The sequence below is a fragment of the Pseudophryne corroboree genome, chromosome 3 (assembly GCF_028390025.1).
Source record: "Pseudophryne corroboree isolate aPseCor3 chromosome 3, aPseCor3.hap2, whole genome shotgun sequence".
In the NCBI taxonomy this organism is placed as follows: Eukaryota; Metazoa; Chordata; class Amphibia; order Anura; family Myobatrachidae; genus Pseudophryne; species Pseudophryne corroboree.
In genome coordinates, this window is record NC_086446.1 from 449902140 (window position 1) to 449926540 (window position 24401).

A 24401-nucleotide genomic window follows, 5' to 3' on the forward strand; every position below is an offset into this window, starting at 1 on the left:
GAAGTCATTCCTACGCTGATTAAAGCCAGGAAAGATGTGACTGCAAAGCATTATCACCGCATATGGCGGAAATATGTTGCTTGGTGTGAGGCCGAAAAGGCCCCAACAGAGGAATTTCAACTAGGTCGATTTCTGCATTTCCTACAAACAGGAGTGACTATGGGCCTGAAATTAGGCTCCGTTAAGGTACAGATCTCGGCTCTGTCGATTTTCTTCCAGAAAGAACTGGCTTCATTGCCTGAAGTTCAGACGTTTGTAAAGGGAGTGCTGCATATTCAGCCCCCGTTTGTGCCTCCAGTGGCACCTTGGGATCTCAACGTGGTGTTGAGTTTCTTAAAATCACATTGGTTTGAGCCACTTAAGACCGTGGATCTAAAATATCTCACGTGGAAAGTGGTCATGTTATTGGCCTTGGCTTCGGCCAGGCGTGTGTCAGAATTGGCGGCTTTGTCATGTAAAAGCCCTTATCTGATTTTCCATATGGATAGGGCAGAATTGAGGACTCGTCCCCAGTTTCTTCCTAAGGTGGTATCAGCTTTTCACTTGAACCAACCTATCGTGGTGCCTGCGGCTACTAGGGACTTGGAGGACTCCAAGTTACTGGACGTAGTCAGGGCCTTGAAAATTTATGTTTCCAGGACGGCTGGAGTCAGGAAAACTGACTCGCTATTTATCCTGTATGCACCCAACAAGCTGGGTGCTCCTGCTTCTAAGCAGACTATTGCTCGCTGGATTTGTAGCACAATTCAGCAGGCGCATTCTGCGGCTGGACTGCCGCATCCTAAATCAGTAAAAGCCCATTCCACAAGGAAGGTGGGCTCATCTTGGGCGGCTGCCCGAGGGGTCTCGGCTTTACAACTTTGCCGAGCTGCTACTTGGTCAGGGGCACACACGTTTGCAAAATTCTACAAATTTGATACCCTGGCTGAGGAGGACCTGGAGTTCTCTCATTCGGTGCTGCAGAGTCATCCGCACTCTCCCGCCTGTTTGGGAGCTTTGGTATAATCCCCATGGTCCTTACGGAGTTCCCAGCATCCACTAGGACGTCAGAGAAAATAAGATTTTACTCACCGGTAAATCTATTTCTCGTAGTCCGTAGTGGATGCTGGGCGCCCGTCCCAAGTGCGGATTGTCTGCAATACTTGTACATAGTTACTGTTAACTAAAGGGTTATTGTTGAGCCATCTGTTGAGAGGCTCAGTTGTTTTCATACTGTTAAACTGGGTATTGTATCACGAGTTGTACAGTGTGATTGGTGTGGCTGGTAAGAGTCTTACCCGGGATTCAAAATCCTTCCTTATTATGTCAGCTCGTCCGGGCACAGTGTCCTAACTGAGGCTTGGAGGAGGGTCATAGTGGGAGGAGCCAGTGCACACCAGGTGACCTAAAGCTTTCTTTAATTGTGCCCAGTCTCCTGCGGAGCCGCTATTCCCCATGGTCCTTACGGAGTTCCCAGCATCCACTACGGACTACGAGAAATAGATTTACCGGTGAGTAAAATCTTATTTTTTTTATTTTTTTCCTTCCAGCTGCGCTACAGGGGGCACAAATGGGGGCGTAACTGACCACGCCCCCATATGAAGTCACTCCCCTATTTTTGCCCGGGGCACCACAAGGGCAAGAACCAGCCTTGGCAGCCGCATAACTGCGTTGCATACGTAGAACTAGAGCACCATCGACAGTTGCGGCAGACCCATGCCTACTTAAAGTAATGCAATTGCAGTCGCACCAGGCGCAATGTTTTTCATCACATCGATCGCAGCTGACGTCAGATGCATACCCCGAAAACGCCCATGATACGCCTGCGTTTTCCTAACCATTTCCCACAAATGCCACGTTGTTGCCACCCACAACCGGTAACTTCCTGCCTATCACTTCACTTGGTCTGCGATTGCAAAGCGATCACACTTTGGTCTTCGCGTATGTGCAGTGCATTTGCAGCGCATGCGCAGTCTGATGGTAATCGCTTCATTTGTGATTTTGCTATTTAGCAGTCCTTACTGAATTAGGCCCTTTATTTGAATATGACAAAAATACAACAATAATTTGTGAAAAGTCACAATCACAGTCCTTCATTCCTTCACCATAAGCAGGGACAGATTAACCCCTGGGCCGCATTTCTTTGCATCCAACCCCCATTTGTTTAATTGTTTAATTACTCTTTTATAAACTAAAGGGATGAGAATTTTGATGTTCCCTTGGTCTCTGCGCTAGTTATTCTAAGTATATATAACAATTCACCTGCAGCAATCTGCTATAAACCAGTCTTGCTTACTGGTTACTGGATTAGTTAGAACAGAGGTTCTCAAACTCGGTCCTCAGGACCCCACACAGTGCATGTTTTGCAGGTCTCCTCACAGAATCACAAGTGAAATAATTAGCTCACCTGTGGACCTTTTAAAATGTGTCAGTGAGTAATTAATACACCTGTGCACCTGCTGGGTTACCTGCAAAACATGCACTGTTTGGGGTCCTGAGGACCGAGTTTGAGAACCTCTGAGTTAGAACAAAAAACAAATAGGTGCAGCTGCGCTGGTGAATGTTATTTACTGTAGGTACTGTGCACTTGTTGACAAATCACATTTGGCTTCTCCTTTATAAAAAAAACAACAACATTTAATACACATATCACAAACATAAACAACTAACATTTTATATCAGTCACATAAATATGTATATAAAAAGATATATGCAAACATTTAGAAAGAACTTTCACATTTGCTGTGGAGTATTGTCTGGAGTATGCAGATTTACTTAATTTGTGGCTATATATTACTTAAATATATCTAGGTATAGTCACTGCAGTGTTCAATGCTTATATCATAGTCCTTTCTACCAGCAGGAGAATGGTTAATTTGTTCACCCAGAGCTGAGTTTTAAGGTCTTACATCCATTCATCCAGGTCCATCCAAGTATTAGTGGCTGCAGCCGTTACCTCTAGATGTTTTAGGAGTATGGGGGACATTTACTAAGCAGTGATAAGAGTGGAGAAGTGAGCCAGTGGAGAAATTTCCCCATCAACCAATCAGCAGCTCTGTATAATTTTATAGTATGCAAACTACAGATGTTACTTCAGTGCTGATTGGTTGCAATGGGCAACTTTTCCACTGGCACACTTCTCCGCCCTTATCACTGCTTAGGAAATGTCCCCCTAAGCAAGCCTTATATTATTCAACATGAGAGTTTAATGCTTAGAAGCAGTGTACCTTGTATGAGCGCTGGCCGTCTGCGCGTTTCCTCTGGTAAACTTTCAGTCCGTCTCCGGACTGGTCAGGGATAACGCGGCCGCAATAGAGGTTTGTTTATGCTTGCTCTCATCAGTTGGAAACGGCTTAACATCTGGTAGCAGTAGAATTTGCTGGTATTTGGCAGTGAGTATGTATATATATATATATATATATATATATATATATATATAGGTACTCCACAGCAGAGATCGACTAGTTTCATTCTCTCCAAGAACTAATTACTCTATACACCTTTCCCTTCTTCCCTTCCCTGTTCCCTCCTCCCCTTGCGGATTGCCACTCCACATTTTTGTACACCAGTCCAAACAAAGGGCCTAATGCTGATCAGATAGCCGCCGCCCAGAGAGTGAAAACCCGCCATGCGAATGCATGTGTACGCCATGCGAAAACTTCGCCAGACAGCAGACATCTGCAAATCCGTTCGCAACTCACTCACCATCAAATGATTTTTCCAGTCTGCACAGCCCAGGACCTAATCCTACAGTGCGATACAAACAGGCTGATCATGCCGGAGCTGACATCACACACCCGCCCTGAAAATGATTGGGAATGCCTGTGTTTTTCCTGACACTCCCCGAAAACGGCCAGTTGCCACCCAGAAAGGTCCGCTTCCAGTCAATCAGCTTGCGTTCGTCTAGCGATAAAAAAAAATGCAGGTTTTTTTCGCAGTTTGGCCTCGCGCCTGCGCATTATGATCCATACGCATGCGCAGTCATTCGATAATCATCTGCTTTGCGATTTCGCACAACAGTGATCAGGTCTGAATTAGGCCCATAGTTGGTAGAATTGTCTTAGACTTTGCCGTATTTTATGACACCAGCTGGTAACCATGTTAATAACATTCATTATAGTAAACACTCTTGATTTCTTAACCTCACAGGAATTTCCATGCCTGGGATGAAGCATGGTTTGCTAGAAAGGACCTTGGATCCCTTTATAATGGGTGGCAGATATTGGATGCAACGCCACAGGAGCAAAGTCAAGGTATGAGCCACAGACCATATAGTCCAGGGAATAGGCGGCACTTCATGAGATTGCAATGAACATTTAAGTTTATTTAACTGCAGAAGCAAAAATCTTATATTCAATGTGATCCTTTCTAAAGCCATACATGAAAGAATATATTATATATAAAGATGTGTCCTCATACACCAAGCCTCAATACGCCATGTGGCTCAAGTGACTTTTTCTTATTTGCACAGCAGACACAGCAAAACTACACTCAATCTACACTCTGTACTAGAGACTCCGTGCTCATGGGCATAACTACTGTATAGTGGGTGCCAGGGGTGCCATTGCTATGGGACCCAGAGGCTTAGGGAGGCCTGGACCCAGGTTATAAAGTTCCATACCAATTTCCCAGATTTGTCTGCTAAGCAATGGGATCTGATTAATTGCCCAGCCTGAATTGTGCGATATTACATTTTGAGCGAGAGGAATGTGTAGTGGATGGTATAATGGTAAGGGGGTACTGTAATGTGGCATAATGTGAACTAGGGGCCACTGTAATGTGGCACAATAAAAAACTGTAATGTGTTATAATCTGGTCTGCTCATTGTAGAGGGCACTATAATGTGGAGGGCACTATAATGTTGCATAATAACTGGGGCACTGGAATGTGGCACAATATGAAATGGAGGCACTATAGTGTGGCATAATATGAACTAGAGTGGCATAATTAGAACTGGAGGGCACTCTAATGTGACACAGTATGAACAGGGGGCATTGTAATGTGGCATAATATGAGCTGGGTACACTGGGCAATATTCAACTGATCACAGCACCTAATCTCCGTTCTAAAGTGACGGGAGATTGCGAGGCAATATTGTTTTGTGTCTATTTTTCGCGTCCATAGAGGTCGGGTTTAGCTGCTGGGCACGATCGCAAAAAGTGCCGTTTGGGCGCCCAAACTGATCACTTTTTGTGCATTTCAGCTCACCATCCCCGGGTGGTGGGAACTGAAATGCAGCTGCCATCAGCCATCGTGCCTGAACGAAGCTACAATTGTATAGCTCTGTTCATATGCTATCTAGTGGTTGCCGGCATGATAACAATTGAATCTCACCCTATATGTCATAATGTGAATTGGTGTACTGCGTGGCATAATGTGTACTGGCAAGATTGCAATGTCACATAATGTAAACTAGGGAACTACAATGGATTATAAAAATAACTAGGGCACTACAATGGGGCATAATATTAACTAGGGTACTTGTATGGTTCAGAAAAACAACCAGGGGACTATTATGGGACATACTGTAAAATTAAGAATTGCTGTGGAGAGGTGTCTAAATAGAATCATTGGGACAGGGGCCCCTTCAATATGTTGCTATTGGGCCCCCAAAGTTCTGCTTATGCCCCAGCTGTGCTGCTTCTTTAATCACACAGGAATTCATTTTAAGGGTCTTATTTATCAAGCCTTGGAGATTGATAAATAGCACGGTGATAAAGTACCAGCCAATCAGCTCCTAACTGCCATGTTGCAGGCTGTGTTTGGAAAATGACAGGAGCTGATTGTCTGGTACTTTATCATCGTGCTATTTATCACTCTCCAAGGCTTGATAAATCTGGGCATAAAATATGGACAAAGTCACAAATTAAGCACAATGGAATTTGGCGTGAAAGAAGCTGCAATTGCTGCATCGTAACACTTCATATACAGATTCAGACTCATTCTCACACAGATGTAAATTATTTAGTGCAGTCTCATTAAGCGTTTTTGTTGCAACTGATTGTCTAATTTGTGTGACTAAGACACACATTTCAGCGAAAAAGATGCTGAGCACAAGCCATATTACATGGGACCTGCCTGAGAAGGGCTGTTTGGCAACTAATATAATAGCTGCGCCTGGTGCCCTCACAACGATTAGCACATATGCATGCAAAGGTGCGGCACTCCAGGCTTTTGAAATCAGAATATGATTGTCCAGTATACGGATGACAATCAGGACCCACGTGCAATAAAACCTAAGCAGAACTCTCTCCTAGGCTTTGTTCTCACACAACCCTCTCCTGCACAATGCTCACTCTATACAGGCAATCATTTTTAATCACAAAGTAGGGCCCTCCCTCTGATGGTGGGGCTACTTGAGGCACCCTGTTTACCTCCATCACCCTCTTAAAAGCTTGGTCCAGGGTAACATTATTAACTTGGTCTTGTGCAAAATCTTGTATGAGAAATAGACTCTGCACCGGTGAGTTGGTGACCAGTCCGTGTCTTAATTGGGCTCTGAAATGGGCTTATCTGTGGGTTCCCCCTGGAAGACTGCGAACGGTCTGTCCATGTTTTTCAACCAGTGCATTTTCCATGTCTCCTTGCTTGCGGTCACCGGAGAAGCTTCCGGCAACAGCAATTCCACTGTCCTGAGGTGTAGATCTTGCTTTCTCTTGGGCATATCCATTAAAACCAAAGACCCGGCCAGTGAATCAGTTGCCAGTACGTCCAGACGGACTTGCTGTAAGATCACCTCCAGGAACAATGGAATATCATAACCCAAGATAAGTGGATACAGCAGTTTAGGAGCTATCGCCATCACATTTCACACAGTCTGGACCCTGAGGGTAATTGGAAAGAGAGTCCTCTCATAATCCTCAAATATTCCATGCATACACAAGACTTTTACTCTTGGCAACCAAGGTGCAAGTTCCACAGAAACTTTACTGACAGTGTTCACCAAGGCCAGGACCATGTTCTGGTTAATGAGGATGGTTACACAAAACAGTCTGTTGCCCTTCTGAGGTACACTCATGGTACAGTAGTTTTGATACATTGGCCTCACCTCCTGGGCTAGCAGTCAATAGATTCCTGCAGTGTCAGGCATTCCATCTGGAAGTGTCTGGACTACCCACATTTGTCACAACTGGCCAGTCGATTCTCGACACGTCAGTCTGCAAATCGCCGACAGTGACTTATGGTTACTTTAGCACTTGCAGTTAATCAGACATGGTAACTGCTACCACCAAGGAAAATATTCAGTGAGTTGATACTAGGTAGTCCTTAGCTTCAACCTACATACACAATTATTAATATTTCAGAAAACAATAAGAATGACATACAGATTATGGTCACAATAATTTCAAAAATAAACGGGAGAAAGGAAGGAAACAGAAATCAAGGTTGCTTGTGTATGAGACCTATTTTGCAGAAGAAATAAATGAAACAGCTGCATGCACCCCTCAGTCATAGCTGACTTCTCTCCAGGTAGTGAATACATTGTGCTGTTTGCATCTCATTCTTATACTCCTGGGCAGCTACTCCAAAAGGCCTCCACCCTTGTGGATTTTAACTCTTTCAAAACCAAAATTAATTGATTGTGGCCTGGGTGTAAAGTCTCTTTTGTTTTTGTAGCCCAGGGTTTCTCTGCCAAACCAGAAGGGTCACATAATTACTTATTTCATTCTGCTTGAAGACTAAGACCTATGATTTATCAATATTCTGGGCAGTTTTATGAACCTTGGAAAGAGATTTGCCTGACCAGATGCTCTTTTTGAGAAAAATCACCTTGGCAGATGCAAAGTCTGTTTATGGGATAAAATGTCCTTTGTAAACTCACTGGACTTCCCCGGGCAAGTATGGCGCCAACTTTTCCACCCAGACTTCCAGTGGCTTTTTCACCCTATTTGACATTCCTTCAAAGGTGGCTAGGTAGGCTTCTATGTCATAGTCAACTTACATTATCTGAAAGTTTGGCACCCCCTTATGACCTGGCTTATTGCAGCAGCAGTAGTTTATACTGCAATTCTTGCTGCTGTTGCGTCTGTATTAGCTGCTTCTGGAATTGCTGCTGTTGCTGCTGACTTTGCTGCTGCCCGCTCACAAGCATTTTCAGTATATCCTCCATTTTGGCTTTGTCACAACTGAGGGTTTTGGCTGACAGGAGAAAGCCTCAGTTGTAGGGGCTGAGAGGAACTTAAACCGGGGAGGTTTAATCAGACCCCTGGACATGTAAGTGTTAAAAGGAAACCCGAAGGTGTGACCATGACAACCAGGTAAAAGTCAAAATAAAAGTTTATTAACAGACTCCGTGTAAACAAACAGCATTCAAGGTAAATAATGGCAATGATAAATAATATGATTCCTGGAGCACTCTGACCATGAAATGGTTACACAGGACACTGGTAGGTAAGAACAGCTGTTACAGTCCTTAGATGGAATAACCTTACCAGGCCTGGCTGTAGTAGTAAAAACCTTTTTTTTTATTATCAGGCGCTAATATCAAATGCTATAAAAAATCCTTTTGGATATAATAACAATCAGCTGCAAAAAGTTAATGACCTGGGGTTAGCAGGTCAATCAAATTGCACTGGGCCACCCAAGTGCAATTAACCACAAAACTCCAATTGTTAGAAACTTTTGCACTATATTATAAATTTATATGATATGGCTGACGAAAATAACAGACTCCTATTGAATTAAAAATATTTAATAATATATGAATAATCACAAATCATAAAACAAGACCGGTCTTAGTAGTTTAAACATCTAAGATGACAAGTATATATACTTTCCAATAAAAGGAGGTGGACTTAAGCATATTCTGTGCACAGAGGTGTAAAAACTAGCTCTATAGCTAAATGACTTGATTTACAAAGTCAAAAAAATAGATCAAGTGTAGCTGCTGGTAGAACCCGTATAATAGATGTTTCCAATAGACAGTCACTTTGTATCAAAGTTCCTTTGAATGTAATAATCCAACATAGGTAAGTAAAATGAATGAGAGACGTTTTCAACCGGAATCTTATGTGAGGTGTGAGCAAGTAGTATCAGCAGGAGTACATCCCGACGTCCACCACACTGGCTTCTAGCTGCGGGGAAAACGGCACCTGCACTGGCGCCTGCTACAACCTGTCCTGCTCGGTCTGAATGCTCCACAGGTCTCCACCTCTACGTGCCGTTTGCGGGCATCGGTGAGCGGCTCCTCTCCACTCAAGAATAAACAACCAGCAGATGAATGCTGCGGCCGGTATGTACTACGGGTCTAACTCCAGCTGGGGTCCAACAGTTCAGCTTCTAACGCATTTCGCTCCTCCCACAGGGGCTTCCTCAAAGTTGCAGCCAGGTGGTAAGACACGGAGTGGATGCGGAATGGAATCAGCCAGATGATAAAGTCACTGAATGAATGCTGGGTGGAACCAGCTAGGTGATGAAACACGGAGTGAATATAGTAAGATGCTAGGGAGCGTGGAAACAGAGGAATTGAAGGATGATTACCGGTGGTAGTGGATACTGCTGGAAGCAGATGAAATAGCTGGAAACTGGATCAGCCACGGAGGACTGCAGAGTCAGGCTGCACCGCAGGATGGTAGGCAGGTGCGGGTCTCTTTGGTGGATGCTGGAGACAGGAGCTGGAACCTGGAAACACAACCACAGGAGAGAGACTGGAACAAGGTATGACAAACAAAGCACTGACCATTTCCTTGCCCAGGCACAGGATACTTATACCTGCAGCAATGCAGGTATTGGCTGGGCAATTATGCAGATTTCCAGGCAGTGGATTGGAGGAACTGAAGCATGTGATTAGATCCAACATGGCTGCGCCCATGTTAGAACTTGGAGGGAAAACTGGCTTGGGAAACCATGTGGAAACATAACTGTAATGGCGGCGCCGGCCACAGAGGACAGGAGACGCCAGACTGATAAATGTATGCTGAGACTCGTGGATGACAACGGAGGCCGCGGCAGGCATGGAACACCACACTGACAACCTGCACCTATAACACAGGAGCGGCGGCGGAGGCCGCGGAGAACGGGAGACGCTATGCAGGATTCAAACATGGTGCCGCTGTGACAGCATCTCAGCGTGACAGGAGGAATGTACAGTATGTGGACACAGATGAGATCCGGCCTTGGAACGCTGAGCGAGCCTCAGGAGACATCTGAAAGGCAGGTAATGGCGTCCAGATACCCGGATCGTGACAGGCTTCTTTGTGGGTTGGGAAGAGAAAGCTAGCTTCCCTTAGCATCCCATGCATTAACAACACTTGTGATAAAGAAGCTGTGTAGTGGAAGCACACTCTGACTCTGGACTTCCTCACCATGGTTTTAGTTTGTCAGAATGACTGCAGACCAGTAACCATTACAAAATAAATCGTCACAACACTGTTACTTGCTAACAAAGACTTGATACCTAGTCACCGGACAGCTTTTCTGGTCATACAGACAAATGACCCAGACAGACAAGAAATAGGTAAAACAAGAAACATGTAAAACACAGCTAGCACGTTCATATAAAAAATAGTAAATAAATATAATGTAAATCTGTTTAGAATGATTGAAAGTGCTTTTATGCCCAGTACCACGGTAAGAGGGGTTTGTAAGCCACTCCAAAAAAATAAAAACACAAATAAACCACACTTCAAAATGCTATATCCCAAAAAGTGCTCTTATATATATGGAAAACCGTACCAACACAAATCTGTGAAAACAAACACAAGCCCAAATCCTTTGGGTGAAGTCAATTGATAGCAGAATTCCATGTAACAATATGCATTAAATATCAGTTTACCATACCTCCCAACTTTTCCCCTCTGCAAAGAGGGACACACGCGCGGCTTCGCCCCGAAAGGGGGCATGGCCTGCAAAAAGGGTGTGTGGCCTACGAAAAGGGGGCGTGGCTTCGCGGGAGGACCCGCGATCGTGAGCCACGCCCCCGTTTTCGTCACTGAGGGGTCATGCCCAGCGCTCTGTGAGCCGCTGGCATGCCCCCTCTCCCTCTGTCTCCAATGAATAGACGCTGTGCGCATGCGCACAGCGTCTATTCACCGCTGCTCTGCTAAGCAGGGCAGCGACAGACAGAGCCTCCCAACTGCCCCCCCCCCCCCACCACGGGACACTGCGGCCCGCGGGTGGGACAGCGGGACAGTCCCCAAAAAACGGGACTGTCCCGCGAAAATCGGGACAGTTGGGAGGTATGGTTTACTGTTTACTATATCTGTAACTCAGAGCAGGGCTGATTCTAGATCTTGTAGCACCCAGGGCGAAAGTTTCCTTTGGCGCCCCCCCGGCAGTTCAAATAGGGTTAGTGCACACCGTAGGCGCGTGTAAAAAACAGGGGCGTGGCGTTATAGGGAAGGGGCGTGGTCAAAGTTTTGCCCCCTGTAGAGTTGTGCCCCCAGTAGCTGTGCCTCCAGTAGTTTTGCTCTCAGTAGTTTTGCCCCCATTAGTTGTGACCCCATTAGTTGTGACCCCAGTACTGTGCCCCTAATAGTTTTGTCCCCAGTACTGTGCTCATAGTAGCGCCGCTTACCAAAAATAAAAAAAACTCACCAGCCCCACTCCTGCTTCCCGACCGCTGCTGTTCTCCATCTCCGGCTGCCGGCGCCGCTCCTATGACGTCTCTCCCATAGCACCGCACAGACGTCTGCGGATGCTCACACAATGCCGTGCGGTGCGCGATGATGTCAGGCGCACCGCACAGCAGGCACCAGTAGCAGGGAAAGGTCCTCCCCGTGAAGGGAAACTAGACGCTACAGCATCTAGTTTCCCTTCGTGGAGAGGACCTTTCCTACTGCACAGTTAGGGCTGTAACACACACTCCGGTTTCTCCCGGATGGCAAAAAGCCAGACAAACTTTGCTGGCGTGTGTGTTTCAGCCCTTAGTAGCGGCTCTTGCCATGGCAGCGGCGCCCCGGCCAAAAATCCTGCTTGCCCGTGGCAAGAGCCGCTACTGACTCAGAGAGCAGAGGAGAAGCATAGCTCTCTGAAACGTGAGTTTTGGAAACACTTTATGTAAATGTAAATAAAGAAACTAATTCAGCTCTCAATGACAGCAAAAAAAAGTGTTATTTTTAATAAGACAAGATTTAAAAATGATTTTGTTTTCAATCAGGTATGTACCGCTTAGGACCATCCTCACTAAAGGCTGTGAAAGAGGGAGACGTGGACCTTGACTTTGATACCCCCTTTGTGTTTGCTGAGGTGAATGCAGACGTAGAGCACTGGGTTGTGTATAGTAATGGAAGTAAAAAAATGATTTACTCTGAGCCTAAAGCTGTGGGACGACTCACCAGCACGAAAGCAGTTGGTTCCTTCACTCGTATGGATGTAACAAATGACTACAAATACCCTGAAGGTAAATAAAACTGGGACACGTTGTTTTACTTAGGTGGTCGCCTTTATTTGCCACTGTATGGTACCACAATTAGAATAACCCTTAAGAGAAGTTTATGAGATTGAAGTCATTTCATTGTATAGCTAAATTCCCACCATTGGTACATGTATAGTATGCCATCATGTGATACACTACTTTATGATTTTTCTTTCTTTCTGTGCTTTCAGCCATGTCTATAGAGCTCTGCTGTGCTTTGTATATTGGTTTCCCAAGAGCAGCTTTGTGTCATACACCTAAAATAACTCTCCATAGTAATATATAGTTTCTGGTTTCAAAAGCAGATAAGGGAACTACAGAGAAAGGCATGTAACTAGATATAAAGGGGTATTCAATGCATGTCGGATCCTCTTCAACGGTGAGGATCCGACAGTGCAGTATTCAGTTAGCGAGCAATTCCGGTAGGTTTTGTCCATTTCCAACAATGCTGATCCAACTTTTTTTAAAGTCGGATCAGCATTGTCAAAATCGTGCCAAAAATGTCGGAATTGGCTGCTAATTCGACAAAACACGCGGATCCGTGGCTAATCCAATGATCCACGTGTTTTCCGACAAGTTGGAAAAACGGTAGTACCATTGAATAGGTTGAATCCTGATTTGAGCAAAAGAAGACGTCTTTCCAACTAGATGGCAGTTCTGACTTCAATTGAATAGACCCCATAATTGTAGGAGAAAATGCAGAAATGCCATGTTAAGGAGGAACTTCCCTTTATCTTTTATGTAACACATTTTGGGCCTGTTTCAGAGGAGGACGTATTGCTGATGTCGGACGTAGTGGAGCGATTTTTGCTACGGTGCATGTGTCTAGGTTGTGTCCACAATTTCAGTTGCATGTGCGGAGAAGTGTTTTGAAAATGCAGTGGGTGTTCCTGGGCGGTCGCAGGGTGGTGTCTTAGCATAGGCATGGAGATGATCCATCTTATGGGCGTGTTACGGTAGTGTTGTGAATGGGTTGGTGATAGTGGTTGCATACACAGACACAGCTCACATAGGAGGCCATACTCTGATGGAAAAACTGCACCTGTCATAGGGCTGGAGCAAGGTTCCATGGTGCCACCGATGGTGCACTAAAGACGCACCAATCAGTATTTCAGTATCTACGAACAGTGAAAGTGGGCATCTCAGTCCTTGCACGTACAGATACACGGATATACACAAGGGGAAGGGCTTTGTTATGACCTTTGCATAAAGTTGCAGACAGGTGACTTCCGATAGGCACAGCTGTGGCCGCTTTATGTGCAATGTAACAGTATGTCATAAACAAGACTGTCTCTAGACCTGCTACCGCAGCATCTGTTATAGATAGGGAATAGGGATTTTAAGAGTAGGGACAAAAATGTAAGGGTTTATCCACAGAAGCAATGTAAATGCCTAATAAAACAGTGGATATTTCTGACAAGGTCAGTACTCTTATACAATATACTGTAAGCCTGATATTATAGACACTCTGATATTCAGGTAATACACTGACACCACGTCAATCCCCTGTGCAATGCAATGCATCCCTGTCTTTCTGCATTTGATTCTAACCTCTCCCAAACATGTTCAACTTTGAAAACTATCTACAAGCGGATTAACCACAAAGGAACTCATCTCTAAAATATGTGGTTTCTTCTCCTTACAAAGTAACTAAGTACTAATCCCATGCTGCCCAAAATTCCTGCTGATTATATGAATTGCTTATATTGTAACACTTTTAGTGCCATTCTTCAAACTGGTGGCAGCCAATACAAAGCGTCTGTACTTGTCTTGAGGGGTGTAGTATGTGTTGCCGGCGGTCGGGCTCCCGGCGACCAGCATACCGGCGCCAGAATCCCGACCACCGGTATACCGACAGCTGGGCGAGCGCAAATGTGCCCCTTGCGGGCTCGCTGCGGACACTATTCTCCCTCCAGGGGGGACGTGGACCCCCAAGAGGGAGAAGAAGTGCCGGTATGCCGGCGGTCGGTATGCCGGCGGTTGGTATGCCGGCGGTCAGTATGCTGGTCGCCGGGAGCCCGACCGCCGGCAAAGTGAAGACCACTCGTCTTGAGGGCACATATAATGGGTTTGATGGGGTGGTAACCCTCCAGGTATAATTGAGCTGCAGCCCAAGGGCAGCCCTAAGAAGAACCCTTGAAATCATTAATTGAACAGATCCAATTTCCAATACCTTACCCATACCACTGATAATCATACTGTATACTATGTTATGTTATGTTTTGTTATGTTGTCTTGTTTGTATAATGATAATCTGTGTCCATATTTATGTAATCTTCAAGCTTATTGCTAAGTCATTTTGTACTGTAATTGAATTTATATCCATCTTCTAAAAATACAACCTTATGGAAAATGAAACTAATTTGATAACTTTATGTCAATATTCATCACAATTAGACCATAATTATTTTATTCTCCTCTGCAGGCTCTAGCAAGGAAAGAGAGATATTTAACAAAGCTAAAGCTAAAATACAACCACCAAGAATGTATAGCAGAATGGCAGCAGTGTCATTGCGTGAAGGGGAAACAGTAATAAAACCTACATTTTCTGGCACTTTTAAGAAGATTGGAGAACCACAGGTTGGGGAGGATTTTACAATCCCCCTTATTCTCAAAAACACTGTTGCTGACACCAAGACTGTGAAGGTCAACATAACCGCCACCGTCATCATCTATAACACTACACCCGTCAAGGATATTCTTACTGAAGCCCAGTCTGTGACGCTGGGACCTAATGAAGGCATGTATACACACATCTATACTGCAGATGTGTACCTGTTTTACTCCCGTGTAATATTATGTTCTTTAAAATAATCAGTACACATATTTTCTGATTGCTTATTTACAATACATGCTTTCTATGAGGTAACTACAGAATAATGGGGCACGGATCGTGCGGATATAGCGCTTCATGCTTTGCCTCTTTACCAAGGTGAAGCAGAAAGCAATAGTGCAGAGATGTATAAACATCTCAGATGTCAAAGTGTGGGAGAGAAAACTCCCCCCTCCGGCGATCCTTGCTATAGCATACCGTGCATCAGCCTAGTGCTTATCCCCGGCCGGTTCCACTGGGTATGCGTGAGATCTTTATACTATCGCAAGATCTCCAATGCAGCCCGATCCCCCGGCAGCCGCCGTAGCCAGGGACAGAGATATTCCTGCTGTGATGATGGGGCAAGGACAACTGCAGCTGTCGAAATCGATAGCTGCAGTTGTCAGAACTGTCAGTGCTACTGGCTCTTCATACATTGTCCTGCACATCGTCACGCTATCTTGATGATAGCAGCGATATGCGCCCCTATCATTTCACACACATCCCCACTTTAATACATAACGTGCGCAAATACCACTTCTCCCCCATAATGCCATTTAATACATCTACTCCAATATATATTGCTTCCAGTGATAAGCATGATCTGGTAAAGTGTTTAATAGAGCTGCTGTCATTATTTAATATATACCTGTTTATATTTATTATTCAGATAAATGGTAAAAACATTTAGAAAGTACTGGCATTACAGATCAAACTTGTTTCTAAATATACAGTATAAGGCTCATCTATAAGGCTCCCAGCAGCAACAGGAAATTTACACCAAAAGCACCACACAATGGTGGGTTTGGGCTGAGGTGCACAGCCTCCTACATGGGACAAAGAAAGTCACAGGTTCCAGGCAACCTTTAGGGGATATTCAATTAAGTGCCATTTTTTTGAGTGGTCGAAAAAAGGGCACTAATTCAACGCAGGGTATTTAATTGCGGGCACTTTCGCCCATTTTTTAATCCATTTTCGCCCATGCCGCTTCACTTTTTGTTATGTCGAATCAGCATGGGTGAAAATTGCGCCATAAATGGCCGAAAACACCCGCAAATTCAGCAAAACTAATGTATCAGCGGCGAATTCACCAATAGACGTGGTTTTCGCCAGTGCCGGATTTTTCAACGGCACTAATTGAATACCCCCCACAGTAATGGTTCCTGGCCCATCCAACCATTGCACATAGCGTTCACAGTGATAACATGAATACATGACTAGAGCATAGTTGCCTACTCTCCCTCATTCTGTAGGAGACTCCCTGAAATAGTAGCAATCTCCCTGACTCCCTGAATAATCCAGCAATCTCCCTGATTGCACCTTACCATCAGTACTGTATATAGCTGTTACATTCTTGGGGGGAAAAAATAAATCAGAGATAAATACATTTAAATGGGATCATCAGCGCCATTTCCCTGTATAGGTTATAAGGCACAATGATCCCTATGGCTACATGCATTTTAATTAAGGTTTCTTGTGGCCACTTACAGTATATGGAATCTCTTGTAAAACACAATACATGAACAAATCCTGCAAAATATATTTTCTTCAACAAGTAGATCTTACAAACTTTGGGGCTCATTCACATTTGGATGTAAGTCATGTTTATGACACACCTCTCAGATGTAGCAGTGCACGTCCACACTGATAGGTGTTACTTTCACATCTCCCTTAAATTATTTTTCAAAAGTAGGCAAGTATAGACTAGAGATGACATGATACAGCGGCAACACACATGTGCATACATGCCAAATATATACATAAAACCCAGCAATAACAAACAACACTTTAGGGTGCTAGTAACTGAGGTCAGAATACCTGTTTAACCATATTTGCCTACACTCCTGGAATCATACCTCCCAACTGTCCCGATTTTCGCGGGACTGTCCCGCTGTCCGCATGTGCACAGCATCTATTCAGTGCAGACAGAGGGATTGAGGGCATGCCAGCAGCTCACAGAGCGCTGGGCATGCCCTCTCAGTGATGAAAACCGGGGACGTGGCTCGCGATCGCGGCACTCCCGTGAAGCCATGCCCCCTTTCCAGAGGCCACGCCCCCTTTCCTGACGGGGTGCGGCTATGCCACGCCAAGGGTCCCTCTTTCCTCTGTTGGGAGGTATGCTGGAATGACTGCTAGAAGTCTGAATTCTGGGGAGTTTTCCCAGACTTCAGAGAGGGGCGGGACCTTGAACATGCAAATCACATCATCAGGCTTCATCGGCTGCATGGCACTATCCACTCACAAGAAAGAGAAACAGGATCTGCTAGGTTTGGTGAATCATGTCGTTAAGCAGCGGAATGCTCCCCCACACTTGCCTCTTGGTCCAATGAGTAGACAAGTATATTGTTCATCCTTCATTTGCTGTGTATCTGTACAGTATGTTGCCAATATTTACAGCAGCACAGATTATTTCCTTGAGTGAGCTAATCTTGAGAGAATCTATGATCTGGGATCATGTGTTAGGTGTGTCATCATACGAGCACCAGTGCATACCTCCCAACTTCTGTCCCTCTTGAATCGGGACATGCCGCGCGACCACGGCTTAAAAGGGGGCAGAGCTTCGGGCAAAGGGGACTGAGTCTCATGACAAGGGGCATGGCCTATTGCAGCGACCCGCGTTTTCGTCATTTTGGGGGCGTGTCCAGCGCTCCATGAGCTGCTGTACAGCCCCCGGCTCCCCTCCTTGCGTTGATAGATGCCGTGCACATGCACACGGCATCTATTCAGTGTGTTCACCGGCTGCTTTGCAAAGCAGTGTCCCGCCCACTGGACACTGGGACCCGCAGGACGGACAGTGGGACAGTCTCCAATTAGCGGGACTGTCCCGCTGAAATCGGGACAGTTGGGAGGTATGCCAGTGTGCTCAATAGCTCAATAGTAGTAATGTTAGGCTCGCATAAAACAAATGCAGCATTAGGGGGTATTCAATTAGCTCTGATAATTTAAAAGCTATTGCTTTCATCCCCCTGCATATTCAATTGTGGGCCATTTTCACCTTTTTTTAAGGCATTTTTGCAAATGGCTTTTTCGCTTCTTTTTTTTATTTCGAAAAATGCCTCAAAATCAGCGAAAACAGCATGCATTTTTGACAGCACAGGTGTGAAAACACATAGATTCGCCAATCCACATGTTGTTCGCTACTGCCGGATTTTACACCTAGATGAAAAAATGGCCCTGCTATTGAATAGGGCAAATTCCCATTCGCCCTAAAAAATAGCGAAAAGTGACTTTTTTTCTCCTAAGTGAAAAAACGTCCTTAATTGAATACCCCCTTAGAATGATGCCAAATGTACAACTTTATGATACATAACTAAGGTATGCATTCAAGTTTTTGAGTTTCACTTTAGTTAGATCAATAAGATTTTGAATTCCACACTTTGCTTATACAAGTGTAACAACATTCTGCAGATGCAAATGTACAAGTTTTTCACTGTAAAATATTGAAAAGAGCGTGTGCTTTATTTCCAATTTACCTTTTATATTGTTAATTTTGTTAGATTGCTTATGATGAGATGTATTGTTTTTTTCTGTATTTTGTCACTATATTGTTTATATTTGTATTTATTATTTTTCAGAAAAAAGTATCCCAATAAAAATGACATACGATCAATATGAAAAAGCCTTAACCCCAGACAATATGATCCAATTTGTGGCGGTGTGTGAGGACACAAATGGAGGGAGACTGCTGGCAGACACTGTGGTTACACTGAAGAACCCACCATTGCTGCTAAGGGTATGAAAACCGTCAGATATTCTTAAATGTACTTAACAGTCACAGGACAGATGTACTAAGCTTTGGAGACGCCTGCTTCCGGGCTCCATGCCCTGAAGGGACACCTGAATGTCTAACACCTGCAATAGGTAGGGGACAGGACAACTGCTGCTGGACAGTGAGTGCTGATTCTGCATGCTGCAGATGGCTGAATTACTACATAGCCAGCTGCTAACTGTCATGTTACAGGCTTTGGGCGGACATACTAATCACACATGTACTTACATATGCAATAAGTATCGCACAGGACAGCTCTCTCAATAAGAGCTGCCCTTTGCAATGTTGAGACTTCCAGGTTAAAGACCTGGGAGTCCCTCTGCACCGGCACAGAGGGGCGTGGGGGGTGCTGGGAGGGATTTGTTGCGCAGCGCAGCCTCCAGCTCTCTAGTTCCATGGACTCGCGGTGCGTCCCCGCCCCCAGCAATTGTCGCCATAGTAATAGGGTCGTGCTTCGAGTCCACGCCCCCATGACTCGCGGCACTCCCCCATACATTGTGCGGCATGCCCCCGTGCGCGCGTTCACGAATGCCAGGGCCGAATTAAGGCCCAAGTCCGTCGCTGCATCCCTGCGATGTATTCAATAATCGCAATGTGATTTTGGTCAAATTTATCACATCTGCATTTCAGATGTGGATTGTGATAAATATGCCCCATAGTCTGGAGATGTAGTGTAGTAGTCATATGGTGAAGAGATGTAGTGTGGGGAGGAAGTGCAGTGATGTACAGTAGTATGCCACCACACCCCCATGCCCACACAGGGAGAAATTATCTGTGGCGCTAATCACACCCACTGCATGGCAACAATAGGCCCTTCATAAATTTCAGCTCCAGGCCAATGTGGACCTTAATCTGGCACTGCCACTGGTGGGACAGCGGGACAGTCCCAAAAATATTTGGAGGGGTCTGTAATACAGTACTGCAGAATATCGAATTGCTATATCAATCATATTAATCCGTACTATTATTCTGGAAGAATAGGTTCAGGAATGCTGGGTCTGGGGGGTGAAGCTATTAAAAAAGAAGGCACTCAAAAGACATATGCTGTCAAAATGTTGGGTGCTTGTTCTGTGCACATTAAAAACATATTAGTCTAACCAGGGACGTGCGGTGAGATAAATTTCTTAGGAGGCACTGGTTAGTACCAGAACCAGATTTACACACAATATATGAGCCAAATGGTTCATGTGGGCATTATACACAGGTGCAGCAGTATAAACTCCTGGAAATTTGGTGGGTTTCGATCAGAGATGGGCGGAAAAGATAAGCAGGTGAGGCACTGCCTCCCCTGCCATAGACTTTTTACTCCAGAGATTTGACTATAAAAATGATTAGAATGATACAAAGAAGATATTTTGAACATACTCTTTGTATTTTTTATATACTTTATACAGTTAAAACTCTGGCACAAACGTTAGTATGTTAGGAAAGGCTCTGCCTCACCCCACCTCACATCACTGGTCTATATTGATGTACTTTGTGTGTCTGCAGCTAGAGTGGAATACAAGAAATTAAATTAATACTAATATCACTCTTTCTTTGGTGTCCGTGTGTTCTGGTTTTTACCAGTACATACCTCTTTTTCCCCTGTACATTTGTAATACACTATGGGGATGATTTAGCAACGAGTTTTATCATACGCAACGAAATTTAAAACTTATTGCATATGATAAATTGTGCTCCAGACAATCAGCTCCCAACTGGCATTTTTCAAACACATGACAGTTGAGAGCTGATTGGCTGGAGCACCATTTATTATATGCAACGAGTTTTAAAACTTGTTGCATATGCTAAAAATGGTTGATAAATCAGCCCCTGTATTTAAGTGCCTAGGTTTCACGCAAGTTATCACCATTACCTGAAATTATATAACTGGTTTACTATATTTGACTATATAAATTAATCTTTAAGTGTTTTAATGGGCTGGGGAAATTTCTGCCACATGAGTATTCTGGTTTTCTGTTTTGAAGTGATGGGACCATTACCTCAGGTCAAGGCCAGATTAAAAATGGGGCGGATGGAGCTAAAGCTCCAGGCTTCCACATAAAAATAGACCTATGGCAGCATGATGATGACCAGCTGCCACAAATCATAAATATTAAAATAGTGTTTTAGATATCTCACAAAAATATGGAATTGTCTTATTTTTCTATATTTAGGGGCAGATTTAACGAGTGATGGGGGTAATTCCAAGTTGATCGCAGCAGGATTTTTGATAGCAATTGGGCAAAACCATGTGCACTGCAGGGGAGGCAGATATAACATGTGCAGAGAGAGTTAGATGTGGGTGTGGTGTGTTCAATCTGTAATCTAATTTGCAGTGTAAAAATAAAGCAGCCAGTATTTACCCTGCACAGAAATAAAATAACCCACCCAAATCTAACTCTCTCTGCACATGTTATATCTGCCCCACCTGCAGTGCACATGGTTTTGCCCAATTGCTATCAAAAATCCTGCTGCGATCAACTTGGAATTACCCCCGATATTCAGTGAGTGAAATTAAAGATAGGAGCTGATTTGTTGGAGCACCATTTAAGATGTTAGTAGTAACAATGGATAACAAGAATATTATTCATTGTTAACTCTGCCCCTTAGGGAGACAGTGGGGCTGATAGTGTAGGCAGTGTATACACCTACATAGCACTGGCCACGCCCACACTTAACTGGTCACACCTACATGGCACTGGCTACACCCACACCACACTGGTCATAGCTCCTCACCTTTTCCATATAGGCCTTTGTTCATTTTCAGCTCCAGGTTCATGTGGCCCTTGACCTGCCCCTGACTCAGGTAGCTCTTAAAGGGGATCCACTGTATCAATAAAATTGTATTTCTTCTATATGGTCCCACACTGCTCAGCAGGTATAGCAATTCAGTTCTGTTATGTGGTTCTCTCATACCCTTCACATGCTATCTGGAAAATACTGAGCTCAGAGTGACTCTGCACGCATATATTTGCACAATAATAATGCTTCAAATACTTTTTTTCATTCCCAGGTTAGAGACGAACCTAAACTGAATAAACTTGCTACTGTGGATCTGATATTCTCCAATCCCATTCAAGAGAATGTTGCTGAAAGCCTTGTGACTGTAGAGGGGAGTGGCCTTATGAAGACACAAATGAATGTTAAGTAAGTGTCTAATGTCTGCAGTTCTTTTAGCGTACTGTAACCTGAGTGTAATGCCCAAATATGAGGGGTGTGCAATAAGTTTCCGGATGTGCAGTGCATAGGTAGAGTGACCACAAAATGACATCTGTGAACTGTTATTTCTGACTAAAATTCTTGTAAAATGTCAAGGCGCAGAACTATACATAAGCAACACTACACACCGAAAAAGTCAGCAGGTTCACTTCCTTCATAAACTCATTATGAAGCTTAACGAAGGTCACCTGAGAGCGATGATCTTCTACAATACTAGAGTGGTTTGCTACAGCAGGAGAGTTTTGACTGACTGCGAGCTGCTTTTGGGGAGGAAGCACCATTCCAAACCACTGTGTTTGAGCGTTTTCGACATGTGAGACAGTCCCTGGAAGATGAGGAGCACTGCGGCTGACCTGTGTCCACCATCACATCGGCTGACTCGAGAGCAGAAGGAGTCTTGGGTGACTTGGTGCCGCAACATGCTGGCCAGGTTTGATGGAGGTCACTCAAAATCTGTCTGGGAGATCATCAGTGGGGATATATCCTGGATCTACAGTTTTGACCCAGTGACCATACTACAGTCGGCCCAGTGGACCCCAGTTTGTGGTGCGCCACCAATGAAGTTCCATGAGCGCAGCATGGCCAAGCTGTTTTTATGGCTAAGACTGGTCATGTAGCTACCGTACCACTGGTGCAGCAGTGCACTGTCACTGGGGACTGGTATGCCAACCAATTACTGCCGTACGAGTTTGAAGCAATTTCCACACTCCATCCTAGAACTCTCTCTCGTGGTGCCCTTCTCCATTATGACAATGCACCTGCCCACAAGTCCAGGAAAGTAGTGGATTTTCTCGCCCATGGAGCTTGGTCATCAGCCATACAGTCCAGACCTGGCCAACTGTAGTCCAACACTCTAACTGGATGAATATTAGGATAACGTGCTCCAGTGCCCTCCCACAAGGCCTAATAACCCGTCCATATTACAAACTTACGTAAAGGCAGCACTCTGGAGACTGGTATAAAGAGTGCAAACAGTGGTGCGTTTTAATTCATCATCACCGTGTCCCGAAACGTTTATGATGAATTAAAATGCACCACTGTTTGCACGCTTTATACCAGTCTCCAGAGTGCCGCCTTTACGTACATTTGTTATATATATAAAATAGAATATTCATCTGCCTACCTCTTTAGTAGGGTCCCCACAGTCTGAAGTGCCCCGGGCCCCCTATATAGCCTTAATCCGGCTCTGACACAGGCCCCTGGGTACAGGTGCCAATACCGCACTCCCTGCACCCACTTCTTCTATACTTACCTTTCCAGAGTTTATCACCATTTTTCGGTGTTTCACGTATGCGCAGTAGGGAAATCACTGGGAAAATGGCCACCATGCCATTTCCCTGGAGACCTGCGCATGTGCAGTAGACTCTTGCACAACGTCAGAGTCTACTAGTGCTAGAGCAGCGCTGCCGGGTAGAGAGTAGGGGAAAAGGCCCGGATGGAGACTTCACATGGGCCCCCTGCTCTCTTGATACACTCCTGGGCAGCCCTGGTGGACATCCAAGCTTTCTGCTCATGGGTTCCACAGATTCCAGCATTTCATGTAATCTGGTGTGTCATCCTACTGTATGATGTAGTTTGCTGTCTTTATACCATCAATCATCTCCAAATGGGAGTTACAGTATTGTTAAAGCTTTAGGGGGAAACATAAAAAGATTTCAAGACTGATATATGTAGGTTTATATGTGCTACAGCAGCTCCATTTCAATCTTCCCCTAAATTGCAGTTGCATGTATTGTAAATGTAAATGAATATAACTTGTAAAAATGTTTTTTATGATAAACTATATATGCTGTTAAAAAACAAACATAAACACATACTTTCTCATTTACAGAGTGCCATGTCTGAAGCCAAATCAAAGAGTTACAGTCCAGTTTGAGTTTTTCCCGTACCGATGCGGTGAAAGAAGTCTCTTGGCAGATTTCTCCTCTGACAAATTCCAAAATGTCAAGGCGTTTCAGTCCGTGAAAGTAGCTTCATCTTAAACAAGGCTATATTACTGTAGTGGAAAAAACTCTTGTTTCAAAAATAAAAATGTATGTGTTGAAATATCTTCTTGTATTAAATATACAGTATGTATAGTCTAAAAGTTATGTGTCATACCTGTTTAAACTAACGCAAATACATTCTTATTATTTGAATAATTTAGGCGATAGCAAAATGTTTGGGTAGATTTTCTAAAGTGTCTGAAGGCCTTTCTATCTTCTCCAGAAAATGTATTGGGCCCAAATAAACGTGTTTATCAATACAACATGGTATCTGCGAAATTTGGTTTAAAAGGAATA

The 24401-nt window shown here is 44.3% G+C and overlaps 1 protein-coding gene across 1 annotated transcript in view; it reads left to right on the plus strand.

The window, feature by feature from the left end:
* Window positions 1-24169, plus strand: part of LOC135055935 (protein-glutamine gamma-glutamyltransferase E-like) — a 273173-nt gene extending 249004 nt beyond the window's left edge. The window contains exons 8-13 of the mRNA XM_063960536.1: window positions 4129-4232; window positions 12077-12319; window positions 14760-15074; window positions 18722-18879; window positions 21914-22047; window positions 23951-24169. Coding sequence (XP_063816606.1) covers window positions 4129-4232; window positions 12077-12319; window positions 14760-15074; window positions 18722-18879; window positions 21914-22047; window positions 23951-24101 — 1105 coding nt within the window. The 3' untranslated portion in view covers window positions 24102-24169. The remainder of the gene's footprint in view (window positions 1-4128; window positions 4233-12076; window positions 12320-14759; window positions 15075-18721; window positions 18880-21913; window positions 22048-23950) is intronic.
* The last annotated feature ends 232 nt before the right edge of the window (window positions 24170-24401 follow it).